The sequence below is a fragment of the Leptidea sinapis genome, chromosome 46, assembly GCF_905404315.1.
Source record: "Leptidea sinapis chromosome 46, ilLepSina1.1, whole genome shotgun sequence".
NCBI classification, from domain to species: domain Eukaryota; kingdom Metazoa; phylum Arthropoda; class Insecta; order Lepidoptera; family Pieridae; genus Leptidea; species Leptidea sinapis.
Window position 1 is genome coordinate 1,343,196 of NC_066310.1, and position 19,133 is coordinate 1,362,328.

General features: G+C 32.6%; 1 protein-coding gene across 1 annotated transcript in view; it reads left to right on the forward strand.

The window, feature by feature from the left end:
* LOC126978005 (transcription factor Sox-12-like) overlaps window positions 1-17,704 on the forward strand; it is a 90,561-nt gene extending 72,857 nt beyond the window's left edge. The window contains exon 2 of the mRNA XM_050826739.1: window positions 12,276-17,704. Coding sequence (XP_050682696.1) covers window positions 12,276-12,989 — 714 coding nt within the window. The 3' untranslated portion in view covers window positions 12,990-17,704. The remainder of the gene's footprint in view (window positions 1-12,275) is intronic.
* The last annotated feature ends 1,429 nt before the right edge of the window (window positions 17,705-19,133 follow it).

A 19,133-nucleotide genomic window follows, 5' to 3' on the forward strand; every position in this document is an offset into this window, starting at 1 on the left:
AAACCGACTTCAAAAACTGAAAGTATCAACTAAAAATTTAATTTCATACATCTCTTATGTAAACCTTTTACCTTTATTATTAATAAAATACTATTATTTATATGTACTACCTATTGTTAGGTTTTAAGTCGTTGCCCAAGCCCTAAAGAAAATAATACTTAATATTTTAAAAAGCCGTCCACAAAAAACAATTATATCATCCACGTAGGCAAAAATTTTCATAAAATTAGAACTACTGGGCCACACTATGTAAAATTGTTACGGGACCAAATGGCATGTATTTGGCATCGAACTAAAGAAGAATTACGTAAATCGGATCATAAATCTGAGAGTAATCGGTGTACATACATAAAAAAATACCGAACGAATTGAGAACCTCCTCCGTTTTTGAAGTCGGTTAAAATTAATCAAAAATTTAAGTTCCTGATCTTGAAACTTCTCACTCTATGTTCTGTATTAAACTTTCTATTGCACAGCTAAAGGAGTCCGCATCGAGTTTGTGATAAGTAAATTAATGCGTCGAGGTACTAGGTAGTCTAGTTTCTAGTGGGTCACGTTAGAAACGTGTTCCGGACGGGAATAGAACTTGTGACATGACAATTATCGATTATTAAACACTTGGAGCGAGCGAGGTGAAACTTTAATACTCGCCTACCGCCAAACGTCGCTTGACCATTTTATATACTTGTGTGCAATAAATCACTTAGATCTCTTATCTGGATTGCGTTAGAAATAATAATAATAATCTGTTTTTTTTATAACTGAAATAATTTTTTATTACTTTTTTTTATGTTTATTTGTATGAAGTATTTGTTAGTTCAACAATTTGTTTTTAAAGTGATAAACCTCACTTCTGGGATTAATTACACTAATAAAACTGAAATAAAAATTTTATGGACGATGCCGTGATTATTCGGTGCGGAAATCCTCGCGACGCGAGAGGTAGCGGGTTCGAGTCCCGCATCGTTCGTAAAATTTAGTTTTCTGTTTTATTTGTGTATTTGTTAGTTTCTTATGTATTTTTACGATAGGTTACACACTACAAACCGCCATGTAGCAAAGTAAAATGTCGAATCTATGTAACGAAAATTCTAAATCGTTATTTTCAGATCTTTAATTGCACTACTTCTGTTTTACGTGATTTCATCATTGGTATAATATAAACATGCAAACTATTAATTATATATTTGTGTATTAATGTCAATATAAAATAAATACATCCAATTAGTGTAATCGTGAGAAACGTTTCAATTTGTACACGTCCCTTTTTAACTTATGACACATTAATAATAAAGGACAAGACAAAAAATATATTGATAGACCTTCATTTCACCTCCACTCGTATAATATTACAAACAAGCTATTATTTGTGGCTTTTGTACAAAAAAACTAACAGTGATTACTACGAGAACGTGATTCGGATTCGGTACGGTCAGAATATTCATCTTGCAAAAAGGTTTAATGGATTATGGATTTAATTATAGTCGTAACTGCTATAATTTACATTGAATGTTCTAAATTGCTGTGTTTTTGAGTCAGAAGTTTCGAAACGGTTGGGGGCTTTGATTAGTTTCACAGTTTCTGGGTGATTGAAACAATAATATTTAAATGGATTTTCATTAACCTTTGAATAAAAAAAATTACTTAGTCGTCCATGTCATACTATTTTTTTTATTAATTTGTATTTTGAAGCTAGATTTCATAGATAATTAATATTTTTACAGCTTTTATATAAAATATATTTCTACTCCAAAATTTTTAACACTCACAATAATGAAACGTGAATTTTATGAAAAACAGTATGCTATTATAGCATTTGTCAAGCATTAAATACAAAAGAAAAATCAATCGGTATTATTACTCTCTGAAAGTAGGAAATTTTGCATCATTGAGTTATCTTTTTTAGTCTCAGTTGCGATACCAAGTAGTAATATTGAAAATTAGAGGATGTCAACTTGAAAAAAGTAGCACTATTAAAAAGTAGATCCGAGTGAAATCACTAGTTAATAAGATAAAAGTTTGTTTCTCTAACTCTATCGACTTATTTGCTCAAATAAAATTTGAATATTAAAATTTTATAACGATACGTTACTCGAACGATTGGCTCAGTCGGTTGGCACCGGCACGGAAGGCCGGATGTCGTGGGTTCCAGTCCCGCATCGTTCATAAAATTTTGTTTTTAAAATTTTATTTGTGTATTAATTCTAGAAGTGAGGCTTATCACTTTTAAAACATAAAATGTTTTGACTTATTTGCTGTCTGTACCCCGCTAAGTTACGGTCTAAATTATAAAAATGATAGTAATAAATTTTATGCTACTATTAAAAAACTCTGGCCGCTTTAACCTTGTTCTTACACAATTTATATTTGAAGCAGCGTTCTGTATTATTTAATGAATGTGCGTACTATCTTGATTTTATTGTGATCTTGATATTTTATGCTTACATTAAGTAATCTATATAAATTTGCTATACCATGTTCCTGCCAGTTTCTGAGGTAATTATGAATGCAAACATTTTTTTTTTATTTTAAAGTGATTTCTCTCACTACTGGGATTAAATATAAAAAATATTAGTATCAGAATCAATAAACTGATTTTGTAGTTAAACAAATAGAAGCCATGATTTATAGCATCTTGTCGACGGTTAGTAAAGGATCTATTGCACTAATATCGCTCAGGCGTAATCAGTTCAGCGGGCTTGGTGTAGTTATAAAACTGTTCAATTAAATAATAGATAAATCGAATTCAATACCCATAGTCCAAAGCCAGCGAGGCTTAGAAGAAGTGCTTTTAAATTATGAAAATAAATAAATAGTTCTTTTTAAATTAATGAATCTATCATATATTCGGAAAAAGTAGGGCTCGTGAGAAGAACATACAAGAAACTCAACGGTCAGTATTTTTAATCAATAGAGTATTTTACAATTACTGTAGCATCCAATATATGAGTCGTGTTCAATGTTGAATGCATTTTAAATAATATTTAATTTAAGAAAGGAGTAAAGAATAAACTGCATAAATATAAATTATCGTATATTGAATGCATCAACCTCTAGAGCTTGAATTCATTGTGTAAGGATGAACACATATACAAAGACTACAGAAAAGCACAAGTTGTGTGTACTTATCACCTGGCTGAGAAACTCATGATGTACAATCAAAGGGTACAATAACGTATATTCGGTACATAGACTACAATTGTTTTAAGGGTGTCGCACCCGAAAGGAACCGTCAGTGCGTGCTGTATCTCTCTCTGATAAAATCCAATAATTGTACAGTTTAAATTTAGAACGAGAATGCATTATTTTTACAAACCTTATGCGCAGTTCAAAATGGCCGTCAATGGCACGAAACTTCGTGTACGTCCGACACGCACTTGACTGGTTTTTATTTAATCCAACGGGGCTTCCATATTAATAATTAGAGCTTGTATATTTAACCTCTTTGTACATAAATTGTTTTCCATTGTATGGATGTATTTGTGATGTGTGGTGCTGTTTAAAAAGCATGTTCAATATGACTCTTGAAGATATGAGAATATCAAACACGACGGTCTCAAATAGAATAACGCTAAAGCCTTATATTTCTTGACTTTGATATTGTAGGCGTCATAATATTTCTATCAGAGGTTTATTTCAAAGGGATTTAGAAAATAGACGTAAATTGCTTTTTGCTGTAAAGGGTTCCCATTTCATAACAATAAAACCTTGTGTTTGAGGAGGAATTTGGAATGGATCGATCTTGATGAAACATGTTTACAACATTTCATGTTGAGAGATGCATCTGCATCAAACAAAGCGAAGACAGTAAAATGGAAGATAAACAAACCAGAGTATAATTTGATGCTGATCCTTATCAAAACAATTACAGGTCCCGCTTTCTAAAATACAAAATATCATAAAATTATGTTAGTCTTTGCTGCCAAACTAGTCTTGTGCCAAAACCCCATTAATGTCACCTACCACTGCTATCAATTTAATAGTCTGTGTATTGTTTTTTTTTCGGGTTTTTCATTAGCAATCTTATTTCCATTGTGTAACATAAAAATGATAGTTACCTACCAAATAAATCTAGTGTTCCTTTCATTCAGATAAAACGTCACAGTTATAACAACTGCCTATGGATTACTTTCACTAAAATGTTAATGAAATATTTTTAAATCTTTATAATACAAAGGTACCTATTAAAAACGTGAAGTTAGCAGTTTGCGTGACAAACTCGCCTATTAGACTTTAAACCTTGTTAAACTATGCAAAACGACTAATTTAGTCGCAAGTAAAATTAAAAAGCATTGTAAATATATGTCAGTAGCCATATATGCGTTTACCAATTTGGCTTGCTCATATACGGTCGGTATTATTGTTTCATTGTACGTGCGACAACAAATTTGAGCCATCCATCAATTTTATGTACGCCATTAAACGCTCTATTCCACAGCATTAAAGCGGTGAATTGCTCGTATATTTTCACTGTACAGCACGCAATGTTTTTGTACGTTTGAGTTACTAACGCGATAATGCGTTAGGAATGATTTATAGTAAGTAATTCTGCGTTTGCGGTTAGGCTGGTTTGATTTCAATACTATATAATTTTGGTTTTTGCTGACGGTACTGTTGTATTCTATTCGAGATTTTAATGTAATTTTGTAACATCATAAGTAAAATAGGCATATTTTGTTGGTAATATTTTGTCTATGAGTAGAACCTCTAAAAAGGTTAGAACAATGTCAACTTTGAATAAAACTTGTTTTGCATTAGTCGGGTATGTTATTAGTTTTTCATAACCACTTCAATTGTTTTACAAAGCCATGAAATATTAAAAATTTACGAAAAATGTACAGGTGGTTGTAATGTTACTTTAAATGTTTTACGAAATTCAAAAAATATTATTTTGAACTTTTTTTAATGATACCACAGATAGGGTATCGAGCCCTCATGTAAATATATATTTGATTGTACCATATATATTTAATTATATTTTGATGAAATTGGGGTGGTAAAATTGACACAATAAGTGAATTTAAATTATATTTTTTGGAAAAAAATGTTTGAATTTGAATTAGCTTGTAGAATTCGTTGAAAGAAAGGATTTTGAAAAGATTTATATTTATTTTTATAATTTTTTTAAAGAACATTATGACATTGTTATAGCTCTGTTTAGTTAATAAATAAATGAACTTTTATTAGTTATGTGGTTTTAAAGATTGTCAACACTGGTCTACCGAGATCTGCTTTGTATTATAAACGTTAAGGATTTACTGATAAATAAAATAATCACCCAAAACAGATGAAACTACGTGTGAAGGAATAGAGAGGAATACCTGGATGACGATTGGCAAGAATTGTATTTTCCCGAAGATACCTGGCATAATTTTTGCTGCCAAAAGCCCTGTAGCAAATTCAATCAAAATAAAATTATAAGACCCTTTGATGAGATGTCTGAAATAAATTTACCAGAACTGGGATCCCATATCGAGAAACTAGATTTTTTTTTATGAAAATAAGGGACGAGACGAGCAGGACGCTCAGATGATGGTAATTGAAACGCCTTGCCCATTACAATGCACGATTCTTGAAAAACCCGGCATCCCGTGCAAAGGAGCCTCCCACTGGTAAATATCATCGAATCGCGCTAAGAAGATTTGTATTTCTAATTTCTTAATAAATATCGAACGTTAACGTTAATATATATATATACATACAGAGATACAACCGAAGCTTCGTCAGCTGTCTTTACGTCAAACGCCAAGCTTTTTATGTTAAAGTCACATGCAGTGGAGCCGGAATTCAATTTCCTTTTATCTGCATCGTTACATTAAATACTAACGTACTCCTAACAGTAAATCAATGTCTATGTAAAACTCTACAAATAGAAAGTAATTTGATACGAAATGACATACAAATAGGCTCATAAGGAAGAACGTTACATCCCTCCGCGTCACTAAGAGCACGTCAAGAGCCAATCAGATCCGTTATTGAAAATGAAGCAGCGCAGAATTTTAATATGCCGAACCTATTCCAAAGATTTATTGAATCAACGATATACAGTACTAGAAGAGCCATTGATTTTTTTTTGTTTACTTTATTCTATATCTATTAATTACTTTCGGTGATCTAGCTTACCCTGATATTATGTGTTTTTTCGCTTAATTTCATCCTTGCTATTTTGATAAATTTTTATAGATTCTTAAATGTTATTGATTTATTATACTTTATTCTATTATATATCTCTTTCTTTATTATATTTAATTTTAAACTAAATGCTTAATCTTATATGCCTTGAATCGGTGTCTATAAGAATCACGATGAGTTCCAAAAGTTTTGTATATTTCAGTTTATGCGTCTGACTTCGAAAAGTAATCACTCAGTGATCACTTAACCTTAGATGACTTGCAATCATGTTGTCATTCTATTCTTCAAAATCATACCTTTCTAATTTTGCCACTTCCAGTATGTTTTATATCTCAAAAGAAAGGTATAAGACCACATAAGCAGATTCACCTTGGCCCCATTCGTTTCGGTTCGTAACTTCAGGTGATTTTTTGATACAGCGACAAGATCGAGGTACATTTGCAAATCTCATTCTGATAAAATACGTGATGTCTTCAAACTTTTGATGAAAAACAATTCAACAAAAAACATCTTCTAAGATTTTGCTGTGAATTAAATCAAATTTGAATGGATAATATGGTTATTTTTTAATATAAATTTATTTAAATGTTGGTTAATACTAGGCTGCATATTTGTAAATTGCAAAATACATACTTAAAAGTTTGTGTGTATCATATTTACATATATATTATATAAATCTGGCGATATTAATCTGACGACGTCGAGACAGAACCGAATTCACAATAGTTAATAATGATTGTTATTGTGTCGGCCCCGACTTACGAAACAAGACTGATAGACGAAGCGGATTGAGAAAAACATAATTGTATTGAATTATCTATGTGCAATATATTTGTACTGAATTACTACTAGGACTTTATGAACTGATGTAGCTTCATGACGTGTACCAAGTGTTGTTGCAATATGATATATCATTGTCACTCCCTCTGTCACCTTTTTGCTCTTAATATGATGGTGATTTTCATTATTATAACACTAGAAATAAGGGATTGCTTGTTACTAATTGTAGTAGGCTTCATTAGATTCATAAAAGCTATAAGGGTAAATGTATACACTTCTACAATAAAGTCCCAGCCACTGTTCAGGGATTATCTATAAATAAATTTAAATGTTTTATTAAATAATATCTTTGTCGTAAATAGTACTATTCCACAACTGAATATCTAAGTGATCCGACAGCCTAGGACTGGATTATGATTATTTTATAGCAATAGCAATGACAGTACAGTATTGTATATTTCATTAAAAGCTTCTTCTCTCTTAGAGCGTCATTAGTTTCTAGTATATTAGAAATGACATCGAAAAGAATTCAGAATTAATCAATTTTGAGAATATAAATACCTTTTATACCTTTTATGGTGGACAAATATATTTCTATTCTATTCTTCTATAATACTGCTTAAATTAAACATAATAAATCCTTTAGAATTGTGAATATATTTTTTTTATTTTAGTTTAATATATCCTAATTTAATGCATCAATAAACATCAAATCCTACCATTTAGTGTATCCCAGGGTATATTAATGTCTACTTCATGCCCAGTAAGGTCGATACTTTAATATAGCTGTAATTCGATTCAATAAAGCACAAGAATCCATTTTCTGTATTTCAAAAGGACCCGATGAAATTGCTTCAATAATAAGTCTTTAATAAAAACCCCGGTCAAGCGGAAGGGGCCGGGGGTTCCGTTCCGAGAAGGTTATTGTATTAAATTATGACCTGTGAAATATCAGGAGTTCGTACGTGAATGGAACGAGAAATCCGCAGGTGAAACTTGCAAGCTTTCTTCATTCAATAAATATTAGTAATTTGTATCCTGGAAATATGTCGAAGCTAAACTCTTTTGACGTTAGCACCTTAACTACCAACTATTCGGACTTTGACCCTCCGCAGTTCTGTAAAGACTTTGACTAAATTGAAATATTTGTATAGTATATAGCCGAGTGGTTAGCGATCCTACCTAGTAAGTTAGAGGTCCCGGGTTCAAATCCCGATAGGTGCAAGCATTTATATGATGAATATGGATGTTTGTTTCCGAGTCATGGATGTTTAATATGTCTAATTTGGGGCAAGATAATTTGTGTAAAAAGTGTGTCAATATTATTATTATTATATTTGTAATCCTTGGGATCACATTGTGTATTTATACGCATAATAGCCTCTTACAAAGTGTAGATATTAATGAATTGTTGACAATACCCACTTCAGGCAGACCCGACGATTACGTCTTCATTGTGAAGGGCCTTAAAGGATGAGTCCCTTTTGTTCAATCGTAATATGTGTACCCAGCCGAAATTACACTTTTTGTTTCTTAATATGGCACTTAGCTTATTAAAATGGGGGCTTTGATCAATGGAACATAAAAGATGTTTACATTTTGTTTCAAATCACAGTTGCATTTTTTATTTTGACAATAAGGAACGAGATGAACAGGTCGTTCAGCTGATGATAATTTATACGCCCTGCCCATTACAATGTAGTGCTGCTCAGGATTCTTGAAAAACTCAAAAATTCTAGATGTTAAGTCACATTTGCCCAGTAACTCCACTAGGTACGGCGCCTTTCCGACCGAAAGACAATAATGCTTACACATTACTGTTTCACGGCAGAATTAGGCGCCGTTGTGCTTTAAATATGATATGATATAATTTCCTTCAATTGCTAGGAATAACGTGCGAAAAGCTAGGTTCGTTAGTATAAATAAAGATATTTCTAAAATGTATTATTTCTGTAAAAAAAAATGAGATTTAAGCAAAAATCTTGCAATCTAATTTGACTCATTTCAGGGTCTAAATCTAGCTGTATGATTAACTATTTGAAACTATTGTGATTTTAACTTCAACGAGTTCGCGAAACAATGCTAGTTAAAACACAAATATTACACATAACACAATCAAAACGTTATAAATAACTAAAAAACCGAAATTCTCGTGCACGTTTCCTCGCAGGAAGTTGTTATAAATCATCTTTTAAAAACCTTATCGTAACCTCGCCGAGTCGCGAACCGGACGGAATTGAAATATGTACGTGATTTTAACAAGGAACTGATGTGGTGGCTAAGCAGTTACGAGTTAACAGTAACCAATGAACGTGTTGCGTCTTATGTTTGGCAATGTTCCTGTTTGATTCTTGAAGGGCTTTCTTTGATGTCAAAATGCAATAATTTTCAAAAAATCTGAAAGTATTGATTGTTGTTTTCCTTTGCTTTGAGACATGTGTGACGTTATTTATAAAATCTAAACAGCAGTATTCAACTTACAGGAATTTAAATTCACAAACAACCTCGCGTAGACCGAATTGATTCTCTGGCTAGTTTTGGGTGCATTAACTTTTTTTTATGAAAATACGGGACAAGACGAGCAGGAAGTTCAGCTGATTGTTATTGATACGCCCTGCCTATTACAATGCAGTGCCGCTCAGGATTCTTGAAAAGCCTAAAAATTCTGAGCATCACTACAATTGCGCTCGTCATCTTGTTATATATAAGTCTCTATTATATGTTAAGTCTCATTTGCCCAGTAATTTCACTAGCTACGGCGCCCCTCAGACCGAAACACAGTAAAGTACTTATTAGTTGATTAACTATAGACACTTTTAACTACAGTTAGTAGTAGTAGGTAGCAAATAGCTATATTTTCAATTTATATTTGTATGTCATTGTCTTAATTTTTATATGTGTTTTTTTTTGTCATTATCAAATGGAATTATTTCTGTCCATCCCTTTTATTAACAAGTTAATGAAGTCATCTAGTGACTGTATATTTCACAATCACCATACCTTAATTTTTGCTTAGCCTTGAGATATCGAATAGGTACAATATAATTGATATTAAGTATGAAAATTATTTGTACATTTCATTCAAATTTAACCTTAAATTAATCTCATTAATAAACATTTTAAACATTAATTGTAATAATATCGCTCTGTTGTCTACTCCTTACAAAACTCGAGGATAATAAAGTCAAGATTAGAATGTCCATAGAAAAGCCTTCGAGTTCAATGTGTCAGGAAGTAAAGTTGGTGCCCTTGTGCGTACAGCGTACACAGCATGTGTATCTTAAAATAGAAGGTTGATATACCATAACAGCCTCTCTTACCTTCCGCAAAGATTAGGTTTTTCCTTAAACGGCTAAATTGATAATCTGTCCGTAGATATACGTTTGCTCTTGTTACCAATCTATTCTATGATTTAATTGTGCGGCAACTAGGCATATTTATTTAACTTCGTTTGTATCTGCTGTTGAATTTCAGCTACTGAGCTACTGCTTTTGATGATATTATGGTGTTTTAGATGAGATATATAGATTACTAGTAGGAGTCCTAAATCTGAAGAATTTAGCGTCGAAATAATATGTCAGATATTACTTTTATAGCCTTCGCAACCATGTAAAATAAAAAAACATAATATTTAAAACTTTATCAACGTAGAAAATAAGAATAATATTCCATTTGCAAATTCAACATCTTTTAAATAAGTTTTCCACTCGTAAGAATAGTTAATTTAGCATTTATTTTCTTTGTTGGGGAAAACAAAATATAATATTGTAACTTTTTATTACAACTGCCACTGTACTCTTTTTATATTCAACTGTCCCTTTGCTTTAGCTGTCCGAGTTTTTATGAGTCGTCGAATGAAAATTATTTATATTAAACGTTCTCTCAGCTTATTCTCCGGAGTAATATTTATGCAACTCGCTATTACGTCTAACTTGTATTGTAGTAATCAAGTAATATTGTATACATAATATTATGTATTGCTACTTGAATAATTTACAACTATAAAATAATTTATAATGTGAAATAAATTTGCTTTTTTTTTTGAGCACCAACACAATTCCTTTATAACTAACACAGATATATCTATTTAGGTAACACCCCTACTACAGGTGCAAATCGAGAACAAGTAACGGACGGATATAAACAGAGCATCACATAAGTTTTAGCGAATTAATATTAAAACATAATTAAATAAGAAAAAAAAAATATTGAAAGAGACAAGAGGAAAATTGATGGATATAAAATTAAAACTTTAATTCATAAAAATGAAATGCACTCAAATAACAGAATACAAAGAAGTAGTAAATACTTAAAATAATTCATCATCCGAAGTTTTAAGAGACCTCTATTTTATATATATATATAGCTACTCATCGATCAACAACAAACATCATTGATGAACGTTTACAAATTTCGGTTACCGACCAAATACAGAAATCCTGATAGCATCGATAACTTGAATATGTTTGAGAGGTTATAAAAACTAACCTCAGCTAAGTTCACCTTGAATTCAGAGTAGGCGTTACAAACTTGATTTAGTTGCTATCTGACAAACCCTTTTTTGCCCTGAATATAAATAGGATAAGAAAAAACAGAGTGAGACTTTCCCTCGCGCCACCACTGGGAGTAGGTCGAGTTTAGCGAAAGTAAGATTTGAATAATAAAAGAGATATTCGCTTATGTTACTAAAACAACTGTGGTGCTATTTTCGTTACTCTCTTAAAGGCATTCTTGAATATATACGTAATATTTGGATATAAGGATAACTTATGGAGCCATTATCCCCCATATTGAATCGTCCACAACACTTCCTATTCGATTTGATAATGACTTCCTGCGTCCTTAAACATCCTCGTTAGTGGATTCAATGTTTTATATATTTGATTGAGATACGGAAGCCGCTTCATTTTATCAAAGGAACCCACTCGACTGCTATGTTTACGCGCCAGCCGTCAGATAATTTGAAATAGAATCAAATTCAGGCCACGTCTAACGTGAGCCAAACCTGATATTTTGATTATTTACAAATTACATATCTATATTGCATCATTACAATTTACCGAAGTAAATTAAATTTTATTGTATTGTTACTTGTTTGTTATAATAGTAATAACTTGTATGATAACAATATCATTAATAGTAAGGACGCAAACTTAATGGTATCACGTCATGCATACTAATTCATTGTATCCAGCTCTTTGCCAGAGCTCGCCAGAACGGACATGTCTGAAATAATAATTAAGTTCGCTACAATTTAACTGATAACACCGATTCCTGTTTTAAATATTAATCTTGTTTAATGGTTGTATTTAATTCTACCAGAGTTTTACGTTACTTAATTTTTTTTTTCTCTTTGTTCACAGACGAAAAAGAATAACCCGAACCACATCAAGAGGCCGATGAATGCATTCATGGTGTGGTCTCAGATTGAACGCAGAAAAATATGTGAACAAACGCCTGATATGCATAATGCGGAAATATCAAAAAATCTAGGACGCGTCTGGAAGACTCTGAATGATGAGGAAAGACAGCCCTTTATAGATGAGGCTGAAAGGCTGAGACAGCTTCACATGCGCGAGTATCCTGACTATAAGTACAGGCCTCGCAAAAAGACTACCAAACCTCCTCAACGGAATGGGGGCATTACCAAACAGAAACGCAAGCAGAGAGCTGACACGAACAACAACAGAGGCGTGGCCAGACGACGCTCGAGACCGACGCCTCCGAGCGTTCCCAGCATGCCTCTCGAGACGCCCGCGCCGCCGGCACTCCCCGCGTCACCTGCGGGAGCACCAGACTCCCCAGAATCAGCTTGCCTTTATGATGACAACTCGCGCCGGGAGCAGACGGACCTAACGGACCTCTACTCCATAACGGACTTACTCCCTCTGCCCGCTGATTGCGAAGTAGACCTAGATGCGCTGACGGACATGGAGTCCTTCGAAACTGCTTCGTCGTCCTCGGGATCGCATTTTGAATTCTCGTGCACACCCGACGTGTCCGATATGCTGAGCGAGATCGGAGTGGCAGGCGAGTGGGATGAGCACACCTTCTCGTCGTACCTCACGCCGTCGTAGAGCGGCGCGGGTCCTCTGGCCCGATGGCCGACCACTGATCTCATCCCCGCGCCGCTGCGCCGCCCCGCCTAGAGAGTGCCTACATCCAATTGACGTGTCGACATTTGGATCCAATGTACAAAGTTATATAATAAGGTGTCGAGTGTGAAATTTTGATTTAAATGTCACAAGGCAATATGGCCTCATTTCACCTCAGTTGTCTCGGTTTATCGTTTAGTTTAGAAAGTGAACTTTTGTGACCGTCGTCCCGAAATATGAGGACAAACAAGGTTTTTAAAGGCTGTGAGTTGGTTCTTTTTAAAATCGCATTGCTTTTTGATTTTCAATTGTTGAAAATGTCTATCGGGGTGATTTCCAAACGGCACGTCTCAGATGCATCTCAGTAAACAATCCGTCTAAGTCTCCGTCGCCTGGTTAGCAAGCAACTGATCAGTCAGGTCAGCTTGACGCACGCTCGCGTTGTCGGGTCCGTATTCTGTATGTTTACATTACGACTTGGCTTCATTATTATTAGTTTGCGATCCCTCGAGCCCTTACTTTGTGTAATGTTCATCCTAAAGCTAATTTTTATTTACGTTTAGAGCATTCATTGTTCGTAGTAGGTCACTAGAATTATAATCACAACTCTTGCGTCTTCTGCGCACGTTCACGATACGTTCATACACACATAGATAATAATAATTGGACAGTTTATTTTTACTGATGGAAGCTAATCGGTATGTCATTGGAAGAATTTCGGAATGCGTGATTAGAAGTTAGAATTATTCGGAATGGTAGCCCATGCGGTATATTTAAATAGAGCTACGAACGTAAGAGTTGATCAATGTTCTTTAAATGTTAAGTCTTACATGCGTAGCTCTTCTTAAAATTTTCTAAGGAAATTTACTTAGCAAGGGATATGTGTAGGTGTTTCACTATAATATCTTGCTATTTATTCATTAGGTCGCTTAAAATAAGGTCTCTCAATGGTAAGATTCTATGTAATGTAAAAGTTTGTTGGCACCTCAGGATTGCTGCAAAAGGGACACTTAATATCTCTTTTATTTATCTTCGTCTTCACGCTTTTCGATGTATTTAGAAAAGTACATATCAATAAAGGGAATGCACTGAATCGCGGGACGGTAAAGTTGTTTAAGCCATAGTTCGGTTACACTCAAATATTTCGCAAATTCAAACTGTGATTTACTTTATGGAATTTCTAAATTTTAAGAATATATAGTGGAGACTGATATCGCTTTAGATTAGTTTTAGCCGCGCTAGCTTCTCTTAACCTTTTAATTTTAGAACTGTTCTTCATCCAAGAACAATATGTGCATATTTTTGATATTTTCTTTGCTGTGGCAATCGAGTCTTTGAAACCAAGAAACAGCCGTGACCAACCGTCTCGATTTTCACAGGGAAGTAACAATAAATCGATTTGTATTTTCATAAACTGTCAATTCATTGTAATTTATGTCAGTTATTCGTCTAACGTCTACTTAATAATCTTCTCTTATAAATATAAAGTCTTTTAAAACAGTGCAGATATCGAAAGTTATTATTGATATGTAATAATACAGTAGGTTTTCTGTGTCCCTAAAATAATGATAAGAAATGATCCGTTGTGCTCTAAGAAAAAAATGCTTTACCTATACTCTTATATTCTTATAAACATATTGTAAATCTTCGCTTAATACTTTGTAAGTGTCTACGAAATGTAATTATTTTTTAAAATTGCATAGATGAGGGTTATCTATACATGATTATGCAAATCTGTAATTTATACTATCTACTGTGTGTTGTAGGGCAATATTATGATAGAATATATACAATCGATAATACTTTATTAAAAGTACATTTGTGCCTAATGAAAATTTCGTAAACTTCAAATATAAATATATTTAGAGATGCTCAACTTTACCTATATAAGCAAGTAGATTGTAGATGCTGTTCAAATCTGTCTAAAGTTATTAACATTAAGATTATCTCGATTGCCAGATTTGCATTTTGTTTTATTTGCTCCAAGCTAAAATGTATGTAACGTAAATACATAAACTTTAAGTACACATTTATCCTTAACATGCAAACGCCTTATATCTTTCCAATTCAGTTTCTGTAACCTTTACTTCACGAGTATTTTGAAACTTTGACAATAAAATTTTACTTCTGTGTAAGTTCCAAACAGACTTACTAGTCTTTCCGTGCGAGTACGTTTTGAATATACCTCAATTTTACCACTGTCGTTTATTTTTATAGCTTTTTTCGTAGTAAATTTTGCCATTATTTCCAATGTGATTTCAAATTCAACGAGTCAAAGCAATAAACTTTAAATACGAATGCTCAAATTAGTGTAAAAATCTTCTCTCCTTTTAAAATCTGCATTCGTGAATCGTAGAATATTTCATGTGTTAAACTCTAATTGTGCTCATGATTTTAATTAGAGGGAAGACATTAAATTAACCCCTGAGTAATTTAAAACAACATCGAATTTAATGTATTTGTGCATGTTACAGTTCAATGATTGGACTTATCAGGGTTTGATGTTTTATTTTAAATTAAGATTGTAATCTATTCTTCAATGAACGCGTTCAGTGTCCCAATTCGTTTTATTTTGCTTGGATATAGGCTTCTTAGTAGCCTTCGTCTTTTAATAAGTGTAATAATGTAAATAAGTATTAAAATTGTTAATATTGAAAAGTCAAAATAAAGCGATACTGTGAGAAATATTAGATTATAAATGATTTATGCGTCATAATGAATTAAATATCGTAGAAGACGTTGTAGCTATTGTAGATTTTGTAATATTAAAGTATATCTTTGTAAAAGAAGAATTGTTGTGTACCTCAAAAGCTTTCTATCTTCTGTGAAAGTGAATACTGAATCTTCTAAATTTTACTTTTGTTCCCTTACTAATATTTACTTATAAGTAAACTTGTCATGTTGATTAAATTCAACAATTTTAAAATGTGTAAGAGATACTGAGTAAGAAAAAAAAGTAAAGTATGTAGTGTTTGTTATATTTACACAAGATATAAATGTAATCATTAACAATAATCGTATTAGTAGATGTCACGGTTGCAAATTGCGATATTACAAAAGCTTTTAAATATCGATAAGTCTTGTATATTTGTTTAAAAGTGTTAGTGAATCATTCACAGAACTGAAAAAAGGTTGAAAATATTCTCGTTACGTTGTTTGAAATTTGAACAATTATAAGTGTATCATATGTATGTATTGTTGATTTTATTTGTAAGCATCTTTTAAACGTTCGTCGACGTTTCCTTCTCTTTGAGACACAACGAAAATTCTCCAACTTTCACTTAGCACACTTTCATAATTGTAATACTTGGTGTCTGTAAGATTAAATTTTAAAACGTTTATAACCAACTTATAATTAAGACATCAAACCGTAGATTGTGTATTACCATAATTAAAGTTCAGATAATCTTGTTAACGTAGATTTATCAATAAGAATTGATATTGTAATGTTTAATGTTAATTATAAATTGAAAACAAAATCCGCACAATGAAGTCATGGAACTAACATAGTTGTAAATGAAATAGGTATTATTGATATAATTACGAGTATAGTAACAGATAAGTGTGATAGATATTGCGTTCCATATATTCTGGGGTAGGTTTTATAGATGTTTTCTTGCAAACGAATAACAACTTCGCTTCACCTAGTAATCCTAAGAACGTACAGATAACTAAGAAGTTTAAGTTTACATTATTATAAAGGCTATCTGTATATTTTTAGCATTCTATGGATCCTACTGTATATGCGTAAAAGCTTTTGACATTATTCCAGTAATTTCCATTGTAAATATATTTTCTAATTGAACAAAAATTTTATAAAAAAAAAATGGTCCATTAAACTTTATCACGTAATTTTAAGATAGTGATTATAAGAACATAGCAGCATATGTATACTTATGGAGATATTGTGTGTGCTTACCTTGTTATTGAAATACCTAATGCCAAACGAATTTCTACTTTGAAGCTAAAAAGCATGGCTTTAAACATTATGATTGAACTAAAACTTGCACTCTCATCTCTGTAGTAATTAACAACCTTGTACATAGAGTTATCATTAAGGCCACATATTCATTCATACATACGAGTAATATAGTGTCCAGAAAGATTCTAGTCTTGAAATATTTTCGAGCACATTATATCAGCGTGTTTTCATTCGTAGCTGCCGACTTCGGTCGGTTTTTCTTAAATTACGGTGGCCTTTCCATATTTGATACCTGATTTTTCTTAGAGTGTTTTTAATTGATACCAAAAATAATTGATGCTGTTAGACACCGTTACCGATGGATCTCTTTCTTTAAGTAGCACAAAACTACGGTTTTCGGCAAAACCAAATAATGACAATTTTTTGTCGTAATTTTAATTGGTTTCAAAATGTATATAGATTGTTTAGGCCCAGCTGTTTCGAACACATCAATGCCACTGGGTACGAGAACAGTGTGGCGATGGTTGGTTTCTTTTATAAGTTAATATCGAATGAGGATCTTGGTTTACATTTGATTTTCTCATCCGTTGTATAAATTATTCTCTCCTACTGTTAGGTACTCTTGCATATAATGTACGTAGTTGTTTAAATGTTAAGTATAAACTAAAATAACGTAGTTACTTAAGTAAACGTGTACATTTTGTATCGTACTTTGTTTCAATAATGAATATATATTATTATTATATGGTAAAATAAATCAAGTTTTTTAAAAATATATCGTTGTTTATTTTCCTATTCCTACATCATTATGAGTTGAACTTAAATGAGAAGATAAAGTAAACAATATAAAAAAAGCTTCTCATATCTTTTAGCTTCCTCCTTTTCCATATTATTTTAATTAAAATCTATGCAAGTAGATATGACTTCAGTACCTTCAATAAAAGCAGCGACGCTCCTGTGATTCCTCTGGTGTTGTTAGAAAGCATGGCAAGGGTCACTTACAGTTTGGTGACATGTTGGCTAGTTTGTACTCCTATTCTATAAAAAATACGACATTGAGAAAGCTACCAATGATAATATTATAGATAAGAGAACTGATGAAAACATTACAAATTCATTGTAAGACGTCGCAACTCTGTGTGTCTTCTACCGCATGTATCAAGGGGAGTGTTTCGAAGAACTTTAATCTGATGCCTGCCACCAAATTCTACCTTCGCACGACACGCTACAAATAAGAATATCATCTCCACAGTCTGGATGTGTGGCGTTCTTCTACAGTGTGGTTTTCAGTAATTTTCTTCACGTACAACCAAACTATAGAATGAGATTTATGCGTTGTTTCTAGGATGATATGACATGGCAACCTTCAAACACATGAACACCTTTCTAAATGCTGGCAACTGTGATCTCTGTGGTGTTACCATTGATTGTGATCCATACACTCGTCCATTCTCCTCTTATATAAAACATAAGAACATATAGTTAAAGTATATAAATGACACCTGCTAGATAGGGCAACAAAGACACATAGTGGTTTATAGCTGTCTGATAAGCTGACTACTCTGAAATATAAAAAAAAAATCCTATCCTATTCCTTACAAAGTCAACATAAATTCCACACAAATATTTCATCAAAATTTGTTTTGTAAAAACATCCTACTTATTTGTTTACATAAAACTTTACAAATAGAAAGTATTTATAGCTAGCATCAGAAAATCACACGGGTTTTTAATATATGCTAACAAAGAGTTAAATCTAGGTACGTTAACTACGGAACATTTGTGCCCGTTTAAAATATTATATATATATATATATATTTATTACATGTGACATAAAAAGTATAATTTCAGTTTTTTCTTAATATTACGAGGATTTATACGGTCCCGTACCTCAGTGGGTAATTCATTAATTAGTTGAGGGACTAGGTAAGCATTTATGCCTTGAATGAGTGATGGAACGATGGCCCACCTGTAGCTATTCGACATCTTCTTCACATCACAGATGACGTAGCGTATCCACCACTGAGACTAAATAATGAAATACACAATGCAGTGCCGCTCAGGATTCTTGAATAACTCAAAAATTCTGAGCGGCACTACAATTGCGCTCGTCACCTTGAGACATAAGATGTTAAGTTTCATATGCCCAGTAATTTCACTAGCAACGGTGCCATTCAGACTGAAACACAGTAATGTTTACACAT